Here is a 24,317-nt window from a genome sequence, read left to right on the forward strand (position 1 = left end):
AGCGGGCGGATCACTAATTGCAATTTGCCAAGCTGAATGTCAGGACCATGATGGAAAAAAAAAGTCAACATCAAAAGAAAGAGGTATTGGGCTTCCCCGGTGGTGCAGTGGTTAAGAATCCGCCTGCCAATGCAGGGGACATTGGTCCAAGCCCTGGTGCGGGAAGATCCCACATGTTGCGTAGCAACTAAGCCCATGAGCCATAACTACTGAGCCTGAGCTCTAGAGCTCGTGAGCCACAACTACTGAGCCTGCGAGCCACAACTACTGAAGCCCACGCGCCTAGAGCCAGTGCTCCGCAACAAGAGAAGCCACTGCAGTGAGAAGCCCGCGCACCACAACAAAGAGCAGCCCCCGCTCGCCGCAACTAGAGAAAGCCCGTGTGCAGCAACGAAGACCCAACACAGCCAAAAATAAATAAATAAATAAATAAAATCTATTTTTTTAAAAAAAGAGAAAGAGGTATCAGCTTCAGCTTGTTGCTGGCTGAGACACAGCCTGATGCCCACCTCTGCTCCCCACTGCAGGGGAAAAGCTAACCCCAAGCCCAGGTGGAGGCCAGGCTGCAGGCCAGGCTATGAAGGGTGATCAGGCCTCAACCACCAGGGGAGGTTTTTTGCTGGGGGAGGGCAAAGCCCAGCAGAGAATGGAGAGCCTGCTTGTCCCCTGGCTCCAGTCCACCAGACGCTGATGGCTTGGCCCTGGCTGAGCCATAAGCACCTGACAGTGTGTCAGGTGGCTGTTTTATGCTCCTGAGACAGAGCCTAGGATGCTGCTATGGGCCACAGGGACTGGCCTACCCATGACACATCAGAACAGGCACACCCTCCTGGGGTCTAGAGGTGGTTCTAGTCCTTGGTCTGGCACGGTGGGTCTGATGGGTAGACCCCAGGCCCCAGCTGCAATGCCCATCATCACGATGCCAGGGAAAACAAGTTATTCTGATTATTCACCTAAACCAAACCCAACTAGGAAGGCAACACGTGTCCAAGAGTTTAAAAGAACGGATAGATCATTCATTTCATCATCACAGAGACATGACTTTGTGGGTTCCAGAGTTTGGCTGGTGTCCCAGTGCTGGTTCCAAGGAGTGACACCTGGGACCCAGGAGGCCAGGAGTCAACTATGCACCTGCAGTGTTCCTGCCCAGAGGCAGGAGAAACCACCCACCAAGCCCATACTAACCCTGGCCAGGCAGTCATACTCACACCAACAGAAGGGCAAGGGGGCTTTGAAAGGACTGGGGATGCATCAGGATTCATGGCACCACTGGGTCAAAGGCAAACTGACCAAATCCTGCCTGGGATCCCATCAACCTGGACCCAGGTGCCTGGATCTCCCATTGCCTCCCTGACCAGACAGTGTGGCCCATGGGTCACCCCCCCAACAGGGTAGATCCCCCTGCTGGCTCCCCACATCCCTGTGATTTTCCATGGGCTTCATTGAGATGACACTGCTTATCTCCAAGTGTCTCTAAGTGCCAAATTAGCAAGACAGTGAGGAGAGTGTCTGGGAGGAGGCACGTGCAGCCAGGGACTGCAGCCGGCATGATGTCTGGTGTGGGCATGACAGGCTGGGGACAGCCTCACACCATTATGTCCTCCAATGTGCCCAAACCTAGTGGGGTGCAGGCACTGAGCCCCCATTTCACAAACAAGAAAACTGAGGCCCCTGGCAAGGACAGGTGCGGAGCCATGTTCTACAGAGAGAAGCCAGACCTGTCTTCCTGGCTCCATCAGCTCCATGACCCCACCCTCCTAGGACAATGCAGCCTCTGGGAAGCCTAAGGGAGAGGCTACCTCTGACAGCTGTGTGACCTCGGAGAGTTTTTGCCCCTTAGAACCTCAGCTTTCCGGTCTGTAAACAGGGAAGATAATGACTGGCTGAATACCTTTCAGGGCCAAATCCACACGGAACCTTGATGGGCAGTATTATTATTGGGCAGTCCCCTGAGGGCTAGAAGCTCATCAAATCCAGTCCTTCCTCGCCCCCCAGTGCTCAGAAAATCTTCCCTGAGTGCTTGCTGGGGGGAGAGAGCACAGAGGGAGGGAACTGTGGAAAGGGTTTCCCTAATGGCTCCCTGTAACCCCCTGCTCCCCAGGCTGAGAGAGGCCGGGAGCAGGCACAGGGCAAAGATGTGTGTGTCCCAGGGCTAGAGGGTTGAGGGCAGCCCAGCAGGAAGAAGATGATACCAGTTGCTGTGGGACTCCAGGTCTTTTAGTCTCCAGGGCATGTTTCAGAACCAAGAGGAGTACATGAGGGAAGAGGAAGTGTCATCATTAGGCAAGGGAGCAAAATCATCCATGTGTGGAGTGAGGAGCTGGAGCTGAGGACCCCCTTTAGCAGACAGAACTATCAAGACTCATGCTAGAAGGCTGGGGAGGCCCCAGGTCAAGCTACAAGAGCAGTGAGGGCCTCCAGCTCCAAGGCCAGCTGCACAGGCTCCCCCAGACAGGGAGGAAGAGGTAGGGAAGACGGGAGAGGGGAGGAAGGGAGGGGAAGGGAGGGGAGGAGAGGGTAAGGGAGGGGAGGGGAGGGGAGGAGAGGGTAAGGGAGGGGAGGGGAGGGGAGGGGAGGGGAGGGAAGAGAAGAGGGAAAGAGCCTGTATACAGATGCAACAGCATAGTTTAAACTGTTGCCAGTTGTTAATTTTATACGTGAAGTTGTTGATCAGAATGTGATTTAATTGTACAGTATAATCCAGGCTTTTGGAATAAATTATGCAGAAAACTCATCTATAATTAAACAAATCAAAAAACCAGAGACAGGTGACACTGCAGGTTCACCCTCAGAGGGCAAGGGTAGGTGTGGGCAGCTGGACCCTGCAGAGTGACGAGAGGGAAGGGGGAGGGCTTTGTTCAAGAGCAGACAGGGGAAGGCCCAGGAGAGGCTAAGGCCCAGTAGGGGCGAGGATCTCTGGACCCCCACCTACCTCTGCAGGCCTTCTCACCACTTCCAAGGAGGTGTTTTCTTTGCCATCAAAGCCTTGCTACAGACTGCCTCTGCCAGGCAGACTGCCTGGATAAACCCCATTCCACTGGGGGCCTAAGAGCAGTCTGCAGCCCTCCCCTCAGCTCAATCAAGGCAGTCATCGTGGAGGGGGAGATGCCGAGGGTAGAACAACAGGTGAGGTGGGAGGAGTGGAGGGCAGGGCAGGGCTAGGCTAGGGCAGGTGAAGGGTGCAGGGGAGCAGTCACAGGGGAGGCCACTTGCTGCCGAGGGTACTATGAGCCAAACTTGGCAATGCTGAGGGCCCACGGGTCTCCTGCTTCCCTTGTGACGGACTGGCCAATTATTCTTTCAGCTCTGGGGGAGGCAATGATTTAAAATAAAATGCTATTTAATTATTCTGATTCAGCTGGCCTGCCACCTCCCACCTTGGTGCCTTAGCAGTCTTCTGAAGGGGAAAGAAAGATAGGGCAGGAGGAGGGGTAAGAGAAAGACGGAGAGACAGAGAGACATAGACATGAAGAGAGACCAAGAGAGCTGGTCTAGAGGGCCTGGGTGTCAGGTTCACCCCGTCTCAGGGGAAGATTACCGGTGGATGGGCAAGAGGGCCACTCCCCATTCCAGCCTGGAGAGGCCACGCAAAGCTCAGAGAGCAGTCGTGGCCCCTGACGAAGCAGGGCTTGGGACATGGCCAACCCCTCCCCAGGCCACAGTCCTGCTGCAAATAGCAGGAAGCTCAAGGCTGCACCCCAGGATCGTGGCATCTCCAGAGCCACCTCCCCCGAGGAGTCCTCCCCAATCACTCAGTGGATATCCCTCTCTACCTAGACTGAGTGCCCAGATTCAGCCCTGGTTCTTCCGTGACCTTAGATCAGATGTGCCCTCTTAGGCCTCAGTTTTCCCATCTGGAAAATGGAGATAAAGCTCACCGCTTGTCTACCTCCCAGGACTCCAAACAGAAGCAGGTGGAAACCACTGCTTCATGGAAGGGATGACTGCCCCACACACTCATGCACACACAGACCCATCTGAGCGGCGGGGCCGCTCTCCCCTCAATCCTGTCCCCTTCCTCAGACCTGCAGCTCATTAAGTGTGGGATGGCTGTGCCTCCTCCTTGGACTGGGGCCTCTAGGTGGGCTGCAGCACTCCCTGCACTACCTAAGAGACCCCGACACAGGGGAGACTCCTTGGGAAAGGTAGGGCCTCCCATGACCAGAGCATCTTTCCTGCTTGTCCGCTCAGGAGAGAAGACTCTTGGCCTCAACATCTTTCAGGACTCAAAGCCCAGGGTAGGGCCCCCAACCTTGATTTGATCACAGCCTCCCAAGAAGAGAGGGCAAGTCTAGCCAAGGTCATTCACTCCGCAGAGGCCAAGTGGGCCAAGCCACTCCAGGCATTGAGATCAGAGTGCCTAGAGGCGTGGAGACCAGTCAGCACTGGCCTGGCACTGCACAAACCACAGTGGGGTGGGGGATGCACAGAGGCCTGGGGAGAGGGGAGCATGTTGGCTCAGCCAATTCACGTGGAATAATGCTCCCCAGTTCGCCACCCACCACTTTACAAGCAGGGAAACTGAGATGCAGGACTCAAGGGGACAGGCTCACCTTCAGTGGATTTGTGATTCTGCTTAAGGGGCTCCTAGTGTAAGTAACATGGGGACCCCAGGAGCACCATCCCCACCCCCACCCCCACCCAACCCATGCACACAGGGACGAAGGTAGCCCACTTATCACAAGGGATCCTCAGAGATCCCCTGGTGCTGGGGAGGGGCTGGTGCTGCTGAAGCTCAAATTAGTCCAAATCCATCGGCCTCGACTATGTGTGTCTTGGGACCCTGCCCAAATACTGCTCGTTAATGAGGTTATTAATTATGGGGCTGTCCCTTCCCTTTCTTTGTCGGGGGCGGGGCGGGGGAAGTCTTCCCTTCCAGTGGGCTCTTGGCTGGGAGGCAGCAAGCCTGTGCCTCCCCGCTTAGACTAACAGTGAACAGTCATCCACTTTAATTAGGGCACCAGGTCCAGCCCAGTATTTACACCCAGTAGCCTGATGGGGGGAGGGGAGAAGGCCTGGAACAAGGGAGCAGTTCAGGGCTGGGGAGTCGGGCAGTCCACTTGGCCCAGAGAGGGATGGAGAGTGTCCCAGGCTCACACAGCAAATAGCTACAGCACTCTGCCTCACTCCCCACCATCAGTGCAGGACTGAGGGCCCACAGGGGCACCAGCAGTCAGGGAAGCACACAAGGACTGGGTCAAGCCAGGGACATGCAGGCTGAGAAGGGGAAGGAGGTTTCCCAGGGGAGATGAGGAGGACAGCATGGAAGGGCCACCTGAGTCTGATTTCTGTTTCTGCCATGGTTAGCTGTGTGGCCTTGGTAACATCCTTTCCCCTGTCTGGGCCTCAGGTAACTCATCTAGAAAGTGAACTGCAGCAACACAATACTGTGTCAAGATTGTCACACCCAGAGCCACAAGGTTCCCGAGCAGTCCCTCAGCAGGACCCTCCTCACCAGGCCTGGTCTGGGGTTTCCAGCAGCAGGAGAAGCCCAGAAGGGGCACTGCTCCAGCTTCCACGGGAATGAGTTCTGCCCAGCAGCCCCTGCAGAACCAGGAGAGGGGCTAGAGAAGCACCAGGGAGCCGGGGAGACAAAGGAGGTGTGCAGCAGGAAGGAAAACACCGTTCTGCAGGAGAGCAGGGGACTGAGGCCCAGACCCAGGCTGGAGGGCTCGGCCAGGGTGGGGATGGGCCCTGGGGCTGAATCTCCTCCAGCCCCTGCCGTGTACCAGGTCCTGCTCTGTGGTCCATACCCAGCTCTGTGGTTTGGACTCTCCAGGTCTCAGTTTCCCTCTCTGCTCAAGGAGGGGTGGCCTGGGGCCTCCACAGGCCATGCGGGGATTTGTTTCCCAAGGGGTCTGACTGGGGCCTTCCTGCCTGACTCACTGGGTCTGCACCAGTGAGGCCAGGGCTCTCAGTGCACTGCCTTAATTATCTTCACAGCAGTCAGATCATCCCCAGTCCTCAGAGGGAAAACTGAGGCACAGCAATTGAGTGATGCGCCCAAGGTCACACAGCTAATGAACACCAGTCAGGATGATACACACCTCTCTTCAGACACCAGTCTTAAATGCCCGGCTGCGGCATGGCATGTCCGCTTGGATGCCTAACAGGTCTCTCAAACTGAATGTGTCCAAAACCCAGACACTGACCTCCCTCTGGATCCCCTCCTCCCTTTTCTCTGCACCCCCTGCCTCCCCTGGCTCAGCTGATGCCAGCTCCTTGGTTCAGGCCCGAAGCCTCAGGGTAACCTGCAACCTGCTTTCTCTCGCACCCACATCCAATCTCTCAGCAAGTCCTGTTGGCTCCACCTTCACAGTCTGCCCACTGCCCTCCACCTCCCTGGCCCCCAGCCTGGCCTGGGCCGCCATCGTCTCTCTCCAGGACAAGTGCAGTCACCAGTTCACTGGTCTTCAGCTTCTGTCCTTGCACCCCCTCCCCCGGGCCGTTCACCTCCACTCGCAGCCAGAGCACCCTGTTGGAACAGTGTCCCTCCTCTCTCAACACCAGGCCACGGCTCCATAGCACTAGAAGAAAGACAAAGCCCATCCAGGGGCCATACTCTCAATGGCCCCCTTGACCTTGCTCCTCAGGCCACGCTGGCCTCCTCGTTGTGGCTTGAATACACTCCTGCACTCCTTGCACAGCCTCTGTACATGCTGTTCCCTATGCCTGGATCAGTCTCTCCTCAGAAGTCCTCAGGGCTCCCCTCTCACCTCCTTCAGTGAAGTCCACCTTGCCCCCCATTTTAAGTTGTACCCTCCCAGCAGCAACTGATCTCAGGTGCCCTCCTGGGGTTACTGCCCTCCTGGGCTGTGAGCCCTGAGGGAGGAGGCTCCTGCTCTCCAGCCTAGAGGAACAGGTACTTGGCTGAGCAAGCGCACCTCCCCGAGGGGCCTGACCTCCCCGCCGTCCTGCCCAGCCTGCATGCTGCCGGCCACAGGAGCAGGTGGGTGGGGTGTGCAGTGGCAGCCTGTGGAGGGGCTGGAAGTGCAGTGGCTGCCCCAGGGACAGCCACTTTCCCCGGCTCCTCTCCGTATGAATTATTAAAGCTCATTTATGATGGGCCTGCCCAGGCCTGTGGCTTCCGTGCATAATTCATGGCTCTCCCAGGAGGGCCGGGTGCTGGAGCAGCCACTTCTTCCAGGAAGCAAGGAAAGTGCAGGCACAGAATGGCCCAGACCCAGGCTGTCCTCCCCCCATCCCTTTCACCCTGTCCCCATCTCAGATAGCCCAGTACCTCTACCCACCCTGCCCCATCTGGGATTCTGGACACTGGGATTCTGGTTCAGTGCAGGCTCACCCACTCCCCTCTCTGTGCCTCAGTTTCCCATCTGTGTACTGACTGAGTTGGTGGTTTTCAAACTGCAGGGACAGCAGAATCATCTACCTCCACTCCCCAGGGGGCCGAGGACCATGGGTTCCCAAGGTACCAACACCCAGGTGTCATTGTTTGTGAATTTTCCAGCAATCTAGACCTGGGACTTAGCAATGAGCAAGAGGAGTGCATGAACTAGTTAAGGCCTCCCCAGAGGAAAGCAAAAAGTCCAGGCCAGGGACAGGGTATGGAACAGACAGTCACTCTGCCCAGGATCCACCATCTGCTCCCCAGGCCTGGAACCACCTGCCTCAGTCACTGACACAGATCATGGACATTTGGGGGTCTGCAGAGCCTCCTTCTCTCCCCACCATGTTCCCCAGGTAGTCAGGTACAATGCAAAAGTAACCCCTGCCTAGGTCCATTTAACAAACTGGTAAACTGAGGTTCAATGAGGCTGGTTCTTGGAGGCAGGGGTAGATATGTTGACACAGCCCCTGTGCCCAGCCAGGTGCTGTGATGGGAGAGCCACACCCAAGCCTGGTCTCAGGAGGTGCACAGCAGGGTTGAGGCACCTGTGGAGGTCACCAGGAGAGTCAAGGAGGAACCCAGGGGTTCCAGCTGCCTGTTCTTGCCCCATGCCAGTAACTGAAGCCTGACTGGAGGTGGCAAGATAGGCCCTGTGTCACCAACCACTCCAGCCAGATTCTATGATTCACACATCCCCACCTCCCCTCCTGTATATCCTCCCCACTCCCCAGCATGAGTCAAATCCTCTCTGAGCCACAAATAGCCGTCCTCCATGTGTGTCCTCGACATGGCCTCCAGCCGTGAGGAGGACAGAAACCTCTCTAGGGATCCTTTATTTCTCCTCAGGGCAGAGATCCCCCAGGGAAGCTGGCAGTGTCCCAGAGGACACCCTGGGTGCAGAGGAGAGGTGAAGCAAAGACCAGAAAAGAACTCAACCCATTAGGGCAAGCTTTGTTCTCTGGCCTTGTCCTCCCCTACCTGGCCAAGTCACCTCTGCCGGAAAGTCTTCCAGGATTTCTCTCCACCCCTCCCCCCAAACCCACAGTCCTTACTCCACTTTACCAACCCTTGCCTTAGATTGGAGCTGCAGTCTGGTCCCATCATCAAGCTTCCTGCAAAACTTAGCTTGCAGGATGGCAAAGAAGAGTCTTCTGGAAATGCTTGGGGATAGATTTCCCTGAACATCCTCCCATCACCAGACTGGTACATGCCCTGTCCAACCCCCTCTGCAGTGGGAGGGAGGCTGGAGGGCAGGGCAGGGAAAGGGCTTCCAACTTCAGCAGGTAGCAGAGCACCAAGGAAAGGAACAGATGATTCAGAGTACCCGTTGTGTGCTGGGTGCTGTGTGTGTGAGCCCACTGAAGTCACACAGCACCCTTGGCTAGGTGCTGATTCAGGCCCACTTCGTGGATGAAGACGGAGGCCTAGGTGGTGAAGCAATGTACTCAAGGCCACACAGCCAGTCTGTGCTCAACCAGAATTTGAACCCAGCAAAGGATGGCTCCAGAGCCCAGGCTCTGTTCCCTAGGAAATTAGGCCTCCTTAATCCCAAAGAGGACTTCAATGGCCAAGATTTAGGAAATAGGGTGCGGGTAAGGGCCACCCCTCATTTATGACCTTTTCCACCTTTGTGAAGGGATCTACTTCAAATCAGGGCCCTCACCGCCTCCCCAAGCAAGCCAAAGCTGGGCTCAGTCAGAGTCCTTCCTTTTACCCCACCAGAGCTACCCTGCTGTAGGAATGTCTCAGCAGTGCAGAGCCCAAGCTCCCTCAAATTCCTCCCATGACGGGGGGGGGGGGAGATGCCCACTTCCTCTGGGATTTGCTCCTCACTAGTGAGCTCCGGGCTTCTCAGCGCAAGCCAAACTGCATGTAAATCAAATGTGAGTGCTCGGACCACCTTGACTCTTCATGCTCTATGGTGAATCCTTTAGCAATGCAAATCCCCTCTGTGAGCTGCAATGAGGAGGGACCTTCAGGTGCCACCCCAGCGGCCCCACCCCTTCTGAGAAGTCCCAGGTTGGTGGCCAGGACAAAAGGAGCCACTGCCTGGTGAGCCTGTGTTGTCCTAAGAGATGGCTTGAAGAGTAGCAGGTTGGCCAAACCCAGTAGGGCTTATCACAGACAAAATACTCTGCAGATGTTGCCAACCTTCTATAGATTCCCTACTAGCTCCCTCACTCCCCATTCATTCATTCATTCATTCATTCATATAGTTACTGAGCCAGGCTCCAAGCTAGGCACCATGTCTCCAAGGGACACAGTGGTGAGCAGGGCAGATACAGGCCTGCCCTCGGAAGCTTGGAATTCAACCAGAGCAGACAGCTGATCTGATCCAGACTCAGTAAGTGGAGGGAGAAGGAGTCCGGCGAGCCTTGGGGGGGTGGGATGCATGGCAAGGGGCCTGACCCAGCCTAGGGGTCTGGCCAGGTAAAGGTGGCACTGCAGAGCAGCAGGGCAGTTCAGACAGAGGGTACAGCAGGTGCAAGGAAGGCTCAGCAGTGAGCTCTGCACACGGTGATGCCCTATGAACACCCTCAGACTGACTATGGGCATAAGCAGGCTGCTCCCACACTGAGGCCTGCAGCGTTCCATCCTCAAGGACATGGTGAGCGCCTCCATGTGACGGATGGTGAAGGACAGTGAGCTTCTGACATTGGGGAGATGAGGAGAGAGGGCACAGTCAGTGGCTGGTAAACTAAGGGTTCAAAGAGCAGGGCTCTCTGCTCAGTCCTCGGCACCCAGCCTGGGCAGGCACAGCTCTGCCTGGCCCTCTCCAGAGGCATACCTCCAGCTCTGACACATCTCCACTTGGACGCCCTAGTCTGCATCTCAAATTCAATGTGTCCAATACCTGATGGTCCCCTGGACTGACTCTTCCCCAGCCTCCTCCAGCTTACCTGGTGAAAACTCTGTCCTTCCAGATGCTCAAGCCAAACCCCTGGGGTCTCCTGAGACCCCTTTCCCTTTCTCACACCCAGACCATCAGCAGGTCTCACCACCACCACGGCCACCACCCTGGTGCTCCTCTGTTCACACTTCTCCCTGGGGGCCCCCACTTCAAAGTCATGCTAATTTAATGGCCCAGGCTGTCCTGGTCCCTGCTGCCCTCTGACCTCCTCTCCTCCCACTCTTCCCTTTTCCTCCTGCTCTAACCACATCCCACCTCAGGGCCTTTGTGTTGGCCATTCCTCTGCTTGGAACACTCTTCTCCCAGATACCCATGTGGCTCCCACCCTCCCCTCCTTCCAGGTTTTGCTCAAATGTTTTAGTGAGGCCCACTCTGACCTGCCTCCTCTAGTTAAACCCTCCCCCAAATTCATCCTGTCCCTTCTCCATGGCATTTGTCACCTTCCAACATAACATATCCTCTGTCTATATCACCTCCCCAGACTGTTGTCTGCCTGTCCCATCAGTGCCTGGCACATGGCAGATGCTCATGAGTGTGGAGAGAATGAATGAATGGCAGGTTGTGGTGAGTGTCTGTGGAGGGAACAAATGTGCCCACAGTGGGGGAGGCACTGACTGGAAGAGGATGAACTGAGTGGGAGCCTCAGGTAGGACCAAATCCATGGGCTGTCCCATAGCCATGCGTCCCCCTCGCACTGACCTGCGGGCCACCCCTGCCCTGGCATTTGATTTGCTCTATGTTCACAATCATAAAATATAGGAAATATGATCCCATTTTAGAGTCCTTTTTTTTTTTTTAACTTCTATTTAATTTTATTTATTTATTTTTGGCTGCGTTGGGTCTTTGTTGCTGTGTGCAGGGGCTACTCTTCATTGCGGTGCATGGGCTTCTCATTGAGGTGGCTTCTCTTGTTGCGGAGCAGGTGCTCTAGGAGTGCAGGCTTCAGTAGTTGTGGCACGCAGACTCAGGAGTTGTGGCTCATGGGCCCTAGAGCGCAGGCTCAGTAGTTGTGGCGCACAGGCTTAGCTGCTCCGCAGCATGTGGGATCTTCCCAGACCAGGGATTGAACCCGTGTCCCCTGCATTGTCAGGTGGATTCTTAACCACTGCGCCACCAGGGAAGCTTTATGATCCCATTTTAAAGGTTAGAAAACTGAGGGACAAAATGACTCATGGTCACATATGGGGCTCCAGCTCCTCCCCTCCTCAACCCCCGTACCCTGGACCATGCTTTCTAGCAAGCAGCAGGCAGACGGCGCAGTGAGGCCACCAAAGCCCACGGCTCTGGGTCCCTCTAGACGGCCCCGTGATGTCCCCACCCTTCTCCATTTTAGAGTCATGACCTCCTCCATACGCCACCAGTCTGGAAACCACCTGTGAAATATATTTCCCCTAGCGCTGGCTCGGGAACCATGTAAGTTACTCGGCTTAATGTCCTCTGGGATTGTTCCCCGCCACCCCTCCCCAGCCACTCGGTGCCGGGAAATGTGGGACTGCAGGGCACCAGGCAGGTGGGGCCCCAGTCATGGGCTGTGGGCAGCCCAAAGCACCTCAGGTGTTAGGAGGCACTGTGCAGGGGTGCAGCAGCCTCAGGGAGCACGTCAGCAGGAGAGGGATGGGGCCTGCCTGGAGCTTCGGGAACTGGGGCTGGATCCATGTAGGCAAGCCTCTCCCCCACCCCACACCTGCCCCTTATCCTTGTCCGCCTGTCAGCGGCTTACTCTCAGAGGAAGATGGGTCCTGATGCTCTCCCCGGGCCCCCACAGCCCTGACCAGGGGAGGCCCAAGGCCTTAGGAATGGCTGGGGACCCTGAGAGGGCCTGTCAGAATTCAGTCTGGAGTAGGGGCTGCGTCTCATCACCACTTGGATGCTGCCTAGAGCACCAGTCATGTGTGGTTATTATTTATTTGGCCTCACTTCCATTTCTTCCTTGCTGACGATCTCTCCCACGGACTGTGAGCTCCCCGAGAGCAGCCCTGGCACACAGCTAAGGTTTGGAGAGGAGACTCAGGCCGGGCAGGGGCCGTCAGGAGGCGGGTCCTGAAACATGGGAGGGCCATGGACCAATCAGCAGTGTGGATGAGGCATGAGCAAGTATCAACACAGAGGGGCAGTTGGGAAGGAGTAGGGCAGCCAGCTGAGGAGGCCTGGCGATCTCCCTGGAACAGGCTGCAGACTCTGGCCACTGGCCACATGTACAGGCATCTATGAACAGCTGCCCCCCAACAGGTACAATGGCCAGAATACTCCCTAGAACCAGTACACTAGTCCCCACCCCCTTTCCCTGGAAGCCTCAGTTCTCCTTGCTGACAGAGCAGGGCAGGGGGAGGGGTCCTATGTTTACCTTCCTATCCTCTATGGCCTTGGCGTTCCACCTTGGCTCACCTAAATGGCTCTGGAAATATGCTGATGCCCAGGCCCTGCCCCACCAAATTAAATAACATAGCCCGTGGGGCCCTGGACCCCACCTTCATCTCTCTCCCCCGAGCAGCCCTTGGAGGCAGCCTCTTGGCTGGGGCATCCCTTGTAAGAGAGCTGCAGGAAGGTGTGTGGGGTGGCCTTTGTTCTGTCGCACCAGCAAAGCCAGGGCCATGTGGGACCCTGTCCCAGAACATGTAAAAGCTGTTCCAGCTTCCAGAGACGTAACCAGCTTGGCCTGTAGACACCTGTGCTGACTCTCTGTTCAGCAAACATTTTTTGAGCACTTGGTGTGCGCTAGCCTAGAGCTCAAGCCAAGGACAGGTGGTCGTGACCCCTGCCCACCCTCCAGGCACACAGTCTGGAAGGGGAGGCGGCAGGTCTACTGCAGGACAAGAATAGGAGTGACTTCAGGGGGCCTAGGAAGCCCCTGTCCCACATAGGGAAGTCAGGGGAGGCTTCAGGGAACAGTGACTCCCAGTCAAGCACTAAGGGACAGGCAGAGGTCAGCCAGACCATAGGCAGGGTCCTGCTTGGGACTGGCAGGGCCCTTTGCAGCCCACCCAACCTCTCCCCTGCTTACTCAACCCTCAGTTCATAATAGGTGCTTGTTAAGCTCCCATGGAAGGAGATGGCTGCTGCCCTGGTGCTGCCGGTCCTGAGGGCAGAGATCCCCTCCTGTGCCCACCACCATGCTGATCAGAAGCAGCCCCCTTGGCCATGGTCTCCATAGCACCAGCTTACAGGGCAGGACAGAGATGGCAGCTATGCAGATGGGGTGGCAGGGGAGCATCGCCATCAGCTGCAGAAGAATCCATCACTCTAGAGGGTCCTGGGTATGATGAAGACACTGAGGATGGAGGAGGAGAGCAGGTGGCTTGCCCAGACTCCCACAGTAAGCTGGAGACGGGCCAGGGCTAGGGTGGAGTAGTAAGAAATTGAGACAAGAAGGGTAGAGGGACAGATGTGATGGAAGAATATAGGAGGGCGGGGTACCCTGAGGGTCCTGTGGTCAGGGGCCTCTCTGGAGGAGGTGAGCTGCAGAAGGGCTATGTACAGCAGTGGCTGAATGCTCAGACCCAAGCGCTGGGTTGTGAATCCTGCCTTCACCACTCACCATCTGTGTGATTTCAGCATCACTTAGCCCTGCTGAACCTCAATTTTTCTTATCTGTGAAATGGGAATAAAAATGGACTGATCTCATTGGATAGCATATGTGAAATATAGCACCCGAGGCTCAGATCACAGTGATTGATGATGCAGTTAAAATTACTTCCTTTACAAATGTTTCCTTGAAAATGGCCACTCTCCCTTTCCTTCCCCTCCCACCTTCTTCCTCTTGTCAGGCCTCTTGTCTGACCCTGAAGCACATCCTGCCTCCCCATTCTCCATCACTCCCCCTCTTCTCGCTAACAAAACCCAAGTCTGCAAGAATCTCTCCTGCTTCCAGTCCCAAGGTGACCCCATCCTTAGCTCAAGGGTAAATCCTGATTAGCCTGAGCCAATCACAATGCATCTTCCTGATTGCCAGTGATTGGTTTAGAGTAGACATGTGACCCAGTGCTAGCCAATGAGGTGTGAGGGGAAATTGGCTAGGGGCTTCTGGGTGAGGTTTTCTAGCCTCCTTTTAAGAGGAACCCAGAGGAAACATCTCTTCTTTTACTCCTAATGTCTGGTACATGTGATGCCTGGAGCTGTGGCAGCCATCTTGTTGCCATGAAGGAAGTCAGTCAAGGACAGACAGCCACACCAAAAGTAAGGCCAGCCAGGCAGAGTGCAGGTGAAGGCTTGGTCCTCAATGACAGCCTATACATACCCACCTCTGAGCTCCCTGCCAGAGGGCCTAACCATGATGAAAAAAATTAATGTGCTGGGATTTCCAAGGGGTGCACAGAAGCAGCCTCTTTTTCTTGCAGCCATTGCTTGGACTCAGTTTTTGAAGGATCAGTAGTCAGCTCAATGCCTACTCCTGGAAAGGCCTCTACGAACTGGGCACAGAGCTGCGGGAGAGGCACAGGGTGATAGGAGAGGCCCACAAGGGGTAGGGAGCCAGAGGAGGGCAATGATCTAGAAGGCTTCTTGGCGCAGTACTCAGGCTGAGCAGGCCAGCCTGGTATAGGGACACAGCCAGAAGGTGGAGAGGCCAGAGCTCCTACCAGGACCTGCAAGTGGCTTGGCCTGGCTGGAGTCTAGTCACAGAGCTAGTGGCCAGAGACCAGAGCCAGCCCAGGAGGGCCCTCAAATGCTAGGTGAGAAGTGGGGCTCTGCCCATGGCAGGCTTCTGGGGTGCAAGGTCATAGCTTAACCTCAATGAGAGATACTGCAGCATGCCTGGCAGGTCCAGGAAAGGAAGGGAAGACTCCTAGGTTCTCACCATGTCCACCCTAGCCTCAGCTCACAGGGAGAAAGGAGAAACGTCCGTCTGTGAGAGCCCTCAGTGCAGAGGCCTGTTCTGCCAGCTCATTTCTCTTTTCTAATAAATGAAGTTGTGGGGGCAGGGCTGAGGTGGGTTGTTTTGTTGTTTGTTTGTTGGAACCAGTGGCAGCACCAGGCCTGACCTTTAAGGCTTCAAATGTAGCATTTCAGGCAGCGCCAGAGGGAGGAGAACATAGTCTGAGCAGAGAAGTTATCAAGGCTAAAATGCCACGTCAGCCATGTCAGGCTGGAAACTCGCAGCATAGCAGGGGCCTCTACCCATCTGAGGAACATTCCAACCCATTCGTGCCCACCCGGCGACAAAGCTGTCCTTTCCATACCCTGAAAGCCTCACTGACTCTAAAACGGCAAAGGGCACCAAGGTCTGCCCCAGAGAAACACCAGAAGCTGGGGGCCCACACCACAGGCACCTTGCTCTGCAGGGTTTGCCAAAGGAGGCCTCAAATCACTCCCGCATCTCATGGCAAGAATGTTTTTATTTAAGATAATCAGTTGTACATCATAGCGCAAGGATGGCTGAATGGGGAGCACCCTTTGAGCAGCCTGTACTGAGCCCTGGGTGGGGGACTGGGCCCTGCCCGCAGGATGTATGTAGCCAGCATACATACATCAAGGGCCTGAAGGCTCCTTCCCGCCACTCAGACATCAATTTCCCTGTCTGTACAACGGAGGTATCTAGGTCCCCAGGGGCTTCTGTGGCTGGGATATTCCTTCCCAAATCAGGGACCCAGGCAAGGCCCATTATTGCCCAAGGAGATGGTCGCACTCAGGCTCCCTGCCCCCATAGGGACCCTCACAAGCCCTGTAGGTGCCCAAGCCCTTTGCAGAAGTCCCCTCCCGAGATACCTAGGATGCTGGGTCATCCTAGCACTGACAACACACAGGCCCTGAGAATGCCGGGAAAGCAAAACTTGCAGTTCTCTCAGACATCAGAACCCATCATCTCAGGGCCCACAGAGCCAAGGGCCAGCACCCAGCACAGGGCACTCAGACAGCCTTGTTTATGAAGACCCAGTAGGCAAAAATTCATCCTTGAAAGGAAGAGCTTTGCTGGAGGCATCCCAAATAGAGGAACACGAGGGCATCATCAAGCTGAAGCTTTTATACCCAAATTATGCCTGCAGCTGACTGTACAAATGTCTTGCTAGGAGCAAGAACCCCAAACCTACAGCAGATGCTTCAAGGGATGCCAGTCTCCCTCCCTTGAGTGTGCAAGTGAGAAGCACCCACTCCAAGAGAGAAAAACGCCAGGCCAAGGTCACACAGCAAGGGTTTCCACTGGGCCTAAGCCCAGAACTCCACGCCCACCCTCCAGATTCCACATGGGAAGGGCTGTTAGCAAAGATGCTTTGTTTCACAAAGGACTCACCAAGCTTCGCAGAGTCCCAAGTTCTCTGGCGTATCTAAATACCATTCGATTTGCAAAAATTTGAATTACAAGGATGCAGCCTCTGTGTGTTTCCTTTGCAGACAGTCATCGAGCCAGTTGGTAGATGATCAAACTTCCCAGCTCAGCCTTAACTCAGGCTGTTCTTGACATAAAAGTTTGTGAAACACTGGTCCTAACAAACAGGCGGCTTTATTTCCCACTGTCAGCATTTGCCCAGCTGAGCCCTGGCATTAACCTCAAAGGCAGGCTCAGAAGGTGGGCACTGGGAGCGCATTCTGGGTGCAGAGATAAACCGTACATATGCCCACACATACATATGCACACCCACGCACAAGCACACACCCACATTCGCATTCATAGGCACACACACATGCATATACCAACACCTGTGTATACACATGCGCATGCATGTACACACAACCTGCACATATACATGAAGCACACCCACACACATGGGCACACACATTCACATGCACTCACATAAGCACATCTTCGTATACAAATGGACACTCTCACAAGTGTGCACACAACGTGAACATATCCAACACATGTGCACAAATACATATAAGAGCACAGACATATAGACACTTCCACACACAAGCTTACATGTGCACACAGGCCAAGGCAAGGACCAAGCACAGGAGGAAGGACCCAGAAACCACAATGGAGTCTCAGGTTCCTGCAGGGCCTGGCTGGGTGGTAGGTGCTATGGGCAATGGGGCAGGTGCCTGGCACTCAGAGTACGGGCCCAGCTGGACTGAGAACCCTCATAGATCCAGTCAGAATCCACACGCCCTTGTCATGCATCCCTCATGACCTTTCACACCCCAACCCAATGAGGCAGTGTGATCAAGGGAACCCTGTTTTACAGATAAGGCCCCAAGACCCAGAGAGGCTGAGGAAGTTCCCAAGGTCACACAACTGGTGAGAGGTGTGGCAGAGTCTCAGTGTGTGTCAACAGGGGACTCATTCAGAAAGATTTGTCCAGCAGGGAAGGAAGGCACCAAGGCGGGAACAAGGGGCCCAGGGTCTAAGGGGAGCGGGAAAGAGGGGCAGAGGGGGTGACTTCTCCCCCTTTTTACCCACTCCTTTCCCCTTTGTTTAATGAGTCATTTCCAAGGTAGGGAGAGATGGTTAATAATCAGCAGGAAAGACTTCCCGTGCCCCTCCCTCTCTGCTAAACAATTAGGCTTATCAGAGCTCAAAGTGGGTCACTCTGAGAAGCAGCTTTGAGACACCCAAGGTGTGGCCAGAGGCCAGTATGGGAGGTGCAGGCTCCTCACACTGGGGGAGATGGGGCTCAGCTGGGCTGGGGTCAGGTCTCACCCCACAGCTAGAGCAAAGCGTGGAAAGGAGCAGGAAGACCTTGGACCTGTCTTCTTAGGGGACTGCAATGTCAGAGTCAGAAGGGCCTGGAAGAGAGGAAACTGAGGCCCAGAGAGTAGAGGAGACTGTCCAAGGTCACCACCATGCAAGCTACCAGCTGAAAGGATTGGGTTGGGACTGCCTTTGACAGAGGCCCTCCAGGACCAGGCCAACCCAAGGTGGGGACCCTCAGGTCCCCCATGTGAAGATTTCCCACCATGTAATCCCAGCTAGACAGGGTTTCCTGCTCTATAAGGCCAGATCCCTCACAGGCTCAGTCATCAGAACCAGCAGTGGTCAGGGGCCCAGCAGGCTGGACTAGCCCCAGAAGGAGGGGGCCCAGGTGAGGTGGGAGGGGAACTAGGTGGTCCGTGAGCAGGACCAGGGCCAGGGACACCAAACCAATGGTCTGAGTCCCACAGTGGCAGGGCAGGGCTTGGCTGAGTGCTGCCCCAGGTCCTGCCTACGTGGACCTAAGTGACAGCATCCCTGAGTCCCTTGCAAGCCCCCCATGGGCATATCAATCCGCATGGTCACCTGCACCGCCAACTCCCCCGCAACTCTTAGCCACAGGCAGCTCAGGAGGCTCTTCAGGTTATACAGGACAAGAGACTAAGTGAAAGGAAAAAAAGCAAAAACCACACATACACCTCCCTCTGGGAATACGAATATTGATTCTGTAGCTTCTTGTTTAGACAGTAGGCAGCAGGAAAAGAATAACAACCTGACACTAAGAGAAGCTCCCCAGTTGGCTGAAGGGATGCAGCCAGGGGTGGGAAAGCCCGCCACCCTCGCCTTTAGAGCACCCTAGGCCTTGGTCTCCCTCCCCAGGCCTGAGGCCCTGAGCCCTCACATAAGGACATAAGGACAGAGGTCACTTGTTCCCGAGGCAGATATTGAATCTGGAAGCCAGTGAGGTTGGAATTGGGGCGGGGGTAGGAGAAAGAGACCACTCCCCACCCAGAGACAGCACCACCCTCCAAGGCAGGGCACACGCCACATGCCGGCCTGCTTTGACTCCCAAACCCCCAGCTGCCCCCAAATAGTTTCCTAGCAAATAGAACCCTGGTCCCCCAGCCCCCCAGACCCCTCTTGTCCACACAGCATGAAAACCCCAGCACCTATAAGGTCCAAGCCCTCTGAAATCCCCTCGGGCTTGAAAAACCTGCCACGGGACTAGAGGACCTGGCCTCAGGTTTCCATGAACAGCCTCCACCCCCACGCCCCTGGCCTCTCTCTCTGGAGTCCTACTGGAATCTGGAGGGGGAGATGGCATCCCAGAGTCTCAAGATGAAGTCCCTCTTGCCCACCCCTGCACGGCAGGCATGCCTGGCACATGACTCGAAGCCTCGGAAAGGGGGAAAACCTGGACTGGGGGGCTCCATGATCGCCTGTGTACACGTGGGAGGGGGTGGAGGTAGGCACAGGGCCTATGAGCACCGGGCTGGCAGGGTGGCCGTGGGCCAAGAAAGGCCTCCTCAGGGTTGCCTGAGACCCAGAAGAAGACAGAGGGACAGAGCAGGAAAGGTTACAGTTGGGAGCCTAGGCGTCCCTCACATGTCTTAAGCCTCTTCATTTTCTTCCAAACACCCAGGCTTTGAGTCCCCACTCCAACTTCTTAGCCCCCTGCCCAGATGTGCCCAGCCCCCTGGCAGGACAGCTAAGTGACAGATTAGTCCTCTCCCTGCCCTGCCCCTGGTAGCTGTGGGGCTTTGGGCAGGTCCCTTCATCTTTCTGAGTCTCAGTCTCCCCATCTGTGGGATGGGCATGACCATGGGGTCTGAGGACGTAATGTGGATAAGGGGCCTGGCCTGAGCTCAGTGAGGGGAGGCCACCACTAGCCTGGTGACATCCCCCACCATAGTCAAGCTGGGCTTCAGGGAATAAGGGAGGGAGGTGGCCCAGTGTTCGTCCTCACGGAGCTGATATCCCTGCGGGTGGGTACAGCCTGAGCTAGTGGCACAACCCAGAGGCCTCTGGAAGGTGTGGGTATGAGACCCTGAAGGAAAGATCTAAACCCCTGAGAAAAGCACGCAGTGATGAGGGGACAGCATAAGCAAAGCAGAGGGATAGGAAGGCGCTCAGTCCATGGCAGGAATGTGAAAAGATTGGTGGGTGGGGGCCCATCAGGCTGTAGCATCAGGGCTTGTTAATGTTATCAACAGCTGCCATGACTCCCACCCATGGAACCCTCCCTGCTCACCTGAGGTGACACCCTCTCCCACTAATTCTCACCACCAGCCTCTTAAGCAGATTCTATTATCTTATTTGGGGAAACAGAGGCAAGGTCATCCCAATGGGGAGGGTCAGCTCTGGAGACCAAAGCTTGAACCTGCAGGGCCCACACCTGACACCCACCATGTCCCCAAACTGCCTCCTCCCAGGAGCTGGCAGGGACAACCTGCACACAGGCAGAGGGGAGAAGGAGGCACCGAGGGCAGAAGTGCTCACTCCACTTGTGAGTCAGTCTCTCCTGGGAGACACCAGTGTGACAAAGAATCTGGAGGGAGACTCACCCGCACACTATGAGGGGGCTTGTCTTAAAACAGGCTACTCCCTTCTCAGGGGCTAGCTTGACATAGTTGGCCCAATAAAGGTGGGTCCTGCAGGGGGAAAGCAGCCAAGGGTCCCCCAGCCCCCATCCTCAACGCGAGGAGGGATGTGAGCCAGTGGTAGCAGCAGCAGGCCGTAAAGCCTCAACCCCCTCCTCCTTCCTGCAAAAGCTGTTGGCAGGTTGTTGGGGAAATGGGGGGCCCAGATGCGTGATGTTGCCTCCCTCTAATAGGGAGAGCTACAGGGAGGTGAAGACGCGGGCTTGGAGGCCCAGACAGACACACGTCACCCACCATTAACCATAGCTATAGTGACGCATGCCCTGTCGTGGACACTCAGGAAAAGGCGCACGTACTCTGGCTGTCATTAATCTGCTGGGGGCCCAGACCCCTCGGGCTCCTTTCTGCTCCCCACCCACCCACCTACCCACTCCCAGAGGAAGGGAGGTATTGGCCAGCACCATCACTGGGGAAGAGTGGGGCTAAGAGGGTGCAGCCACCCAGGCAGCTCAGCAGGACCCCACAGAACAGGGGACAGAGAAACCTAGGAATGCTGGAGAACAGGGGACAGAGGTCCAATAGAGATGACAGAAGAGGTGGGCAGGGCCGGGTGGACACAGAGAGATGAGAGGGATGGGCAAGGAAGTGGGGGGAGGGGGATAGGAGAAGAGATGAGAGACCAAAGAAGGGGGCAGGGGAGGGGGAAGGCGACTGACAGAATTGGAAAAGGCGACTGACAGAAAAGGAAAAGGCACAAGGAGAGGCAAAGCAGTGAGGGCTGTCCCTCAGCCAGCAGCAAATAGGAAACAGGAGGAAGGAGGTAAAACGGAGAGTGTGTGCTCTGACTCCATCTCCCCCTACCTCACCCCAGACACATGAGTGCACATATGCACACACATGCGCCTGTGCACACATCGCCTTCCCTTGTTTGAAAACCTGATCCAGGTCCAGGTGGGGTGAGAGGGCAACCACCCCCCCCAACAAAAGGTCTGTCCTCCCTCCAGCAGTAACTCCTCTGCCCTCCTCCATCCACCTGGAGGAGGTGGCAAAGGGTCTGCTTTGCCTGGTGGGCAGAGAGCCATGTTGCCAAAGCAATTACAGAAATAACAGCCACCGGACTCTAAACCCACACTTGCTTAAAACCCAGCAGCTTGCAAAGCTGGGTCCTGTCGCACTGCCAGACACTAACGAGGAAATGACTTTCCCGTCAAGGGCCCTCTCCACTGAGGGGTCGTCACCCTAGTGCCGTGAAGCTGAGGGTCCCACTGCCCACCTCAGAAAGCCACCTGTACCTGTATCAAAGTCCCTTCCTAGCCTGGTCATGCTAACCCAGGAGAGTTCAGGGAGGCCACTGGCCCCGAGCAGCCCCAGGGCAGCAGCCTCAGCCTTTCATGTCAGCTCAAGAAAAGTCCCAACTCCAACTAAGCATGGTCATGCGGGGGAACGTGGGGGAGGGACCCCCACTCAATTCCTCCCCCTTCTTGCCTCCAAGGATCAATGGGCGTTTGCATCCGCGGGACCAGGGCAGCTGAAGGGCGCTGGCTGTCACCGCCAGCCCTGCGTGTCGTCGCACCATTAGTCACCTCTCCCTGGACCCTCGGAGCTGTACAGCCCCCACCCCACCCCCACTCTCATTCTCTAATTACGGTTTTCCAGACGTGTCCCAAACCCTGAAATTAGCTGCAACTATATCGACAAGAGAAGAGCGTCCAGCTGAAAATGTGCCACTGCCATCACACCCGCCTCACCATCTTCTGGCTGGGGACAGAGGGACAGGTGTCCTCTCTGGTCAGGGTATCACAAATGTAACATGCAGGCCCGGCAGCCATCTGACCCACCGCAGGTTGCAAGGAGAGGGAGCAAGGTGGGAAGAGGTGAAAAGAGACGTCTACTTAAACCTTCACTCAAGGAGCTACGAAACGGCAAGGGAAAAAAATAACTGTCTTGACTTTGAGGAAAAAAGAACAACAAAAAAATAATGCTTTTGCTCTTTTTAAACATTGTGGCTTAAGTTCATTTTCATCACAGCAAATGAAAGACAATAATGCACCCACAAGCCTTGAACTTCCATAGGATTCTCTTCTCCCTGCACACACCCCACATACACACACGAAAAATCCAGACAGCTGACAGAGGACACGTCCGTGTAGCACCTGTAATTTGCCTACTGATCACCCGCCTGAGCACAGCCAGGCTGTTTGAGGAGAGAGATGACAAGACGGAGAGAGACTCAGGCAGCGCCTTTCCTGAGTTTGTTTTTTCCTCATCTGGAAGAACCTACAAGCTGGAGTAGGCAGAACCAGGGGCCCCTACCCTTGGGCAGAACTGGTCTAATGACGCAGAGCCAGCCTTTCCCTTTCCCTGAGGACAGACCCTTCCTCTTGGCCACTAGCAGCCCGGCTACTCATTTCCCAAAACCCCTGTGTGGTCACTGGTGCAGGAGTCCAGGGACAGGTGGCTCCTCAGACCGAGAGACAAATAACAGACAGCAAGGTGGTCACCGTGCCCCAAAGCCACAGGGGTGTCTGGGCACTGACATAAGGCTGGGTCATGGTGCCCACAGAAACAGCTGCTGTCCTAAAGGCCACATGCACTGAATACTCATTTGCAGCCCCAGATGCATCTGGCCAAGCTCACCCAGAGCAGGATGCCTGAGTTTCCAGGCTCCTGGGGAGGGAGAGAAGGCTCAGAAGGACCACGGAGAACCAGCAGAAGCTGGCAGGGCCAGGAGATGCTATTACCCTGTTGGCAGGGGCAGGCGGGGGTCCTCCCTGCCATTCACCTTCTGCCTCCACCTCGGCACCTGCACCTCCCAATTGGGCTCTCCAGGGGACCCTTCCCCCAGGTTTAGTGGCGGGGGCAAGTACAGGGGACACTGACCCCTTCTGTGGCACTGGCCAAACAGTAAGGTGCTCGCATCCTCTGCATCCAGCCCTCCCCCTCAAAGGAAAAGGCCAATGAAGACCAGTGTGAAGGTGCCCCCCACCTCTGGATCTAAAGCGCCAGGTTCCTACCCGGGAGGAAACATGAGGCAGACGCTGGGCTCTGACTCCACCGGGCAGGGGTCGCTGGCCGCCCCCTCACCCAACCCCAGGTTTCCCCTCTCAACCCGACAGCGGCAAGGAAATCAGCTGGCAAGCTCAGACCCCCCAGAGGTCTCGCTCTGTGCGGTTTGGGGGATGGGAGGGAGAAGGGGCACCGCGGGGAAGTTTCGCGACGCAGCCAGAAGCGCCGGGACCCCGACTGCACGCCCTCTGGGCTTGGGGCCGCCGCCCCCGGGCGCAGCAGGCGGCGGGACCCAGCGCCCCCGCCCGGGCGCGGGCTGGGGGACGGAGGGGGGCTCCGGGCTCGGCAGGGGTCCCGCGGCCGGCCGAGGCCACTTACGTGTGCTGCTGAGGAAAGCTGTAGGCAGAGGCGCCGGGGGCAGCGAGCAGCGGGAGCAGCAGCAGCAGCGGCAGTAGCAGCGACAGCGGGCGCGGGGGCCGGGCCGCCGGCCGCCGGGCGCTGAGGCCGGGCCGCGAGCCGCGGTCGGGCCAGCGGAGCGCGGTCCGCGCCGGGCCGGGCCGAGAGGCGCCGCAGGTCCGAGCCGGCACCGCCATGTTTCCATTCAAGATGCTGCGCCGCGAGGAGGGGGGGAGCGGCGGCGGCGGGTTGGGGGGGCGCGGGCGGCAGGCGGCAATCGCCTCTCCTCCTCCTCCACCTTCTTCGCGCCGGGCCTCCGGGGCTGTCCGAGCCGCAGCACCTCTGCGGGCTGCGTGCTGCGACCTCTCCGCCGCGCTGGCTCGAAGCGCTCTGAGCGCCGGGACCCGGACCAGCGCTCAAATAGCGGCCGCCGCCAACCTGCCGGCGCCGCCCTCCCCGCTCCCTCCCTCCCCCCTTCCCCGGCCGGTCCGCCCC

General features: G+C 56.5%; 1 protein-coding gene across 5 annotated transcripts in view; it reads right to left on the reverse strand.

Annotated features, from left to right (window-relative positions):
* CACNA2D2 (calcium voltage-gated channel auxiliary subunit alpha2delta 2) overlaps positions 1-24,019 on the reverse strand; it is a 137,961-nt gene extending 113,942 nt beyond the window's left edge. For 4 of the 5 annotated variants that reach the window (XM_059937648.1, XM_059937646.1, XM_059937647.1 and 1 more), the window contains exon 1: positions 23,805-24,019. In XM_059937648.1, the coding sequence (XP_059793631.1) occupies positions 23,805-24,019 (215 nt within the window). The remainder of the gene's footprint in view (positions 1-23,804) is intronic. The other variant, XM_059937649.1, reaches the window with a different exon arrangement.
* Positions 24,020-24,317: the final 298 nt, after the last annotated feature.

The sequence above is a fragment of the Balaenoptera ricei genome, chromosome 11, assembly GCF_028023285.1.
Source record: "Balaenoptera ricei isolate mBalRic1 chromosome 11, mBalRic1.hap2, whole genome shotgun sequence".
Taxonomy (NCBI): Eukaryota; Metazoa; Chordata; class Mammalia; order Artiodactyla; family Balaenopteridae; genus Balaenoptera; species Balaenoptera ricei.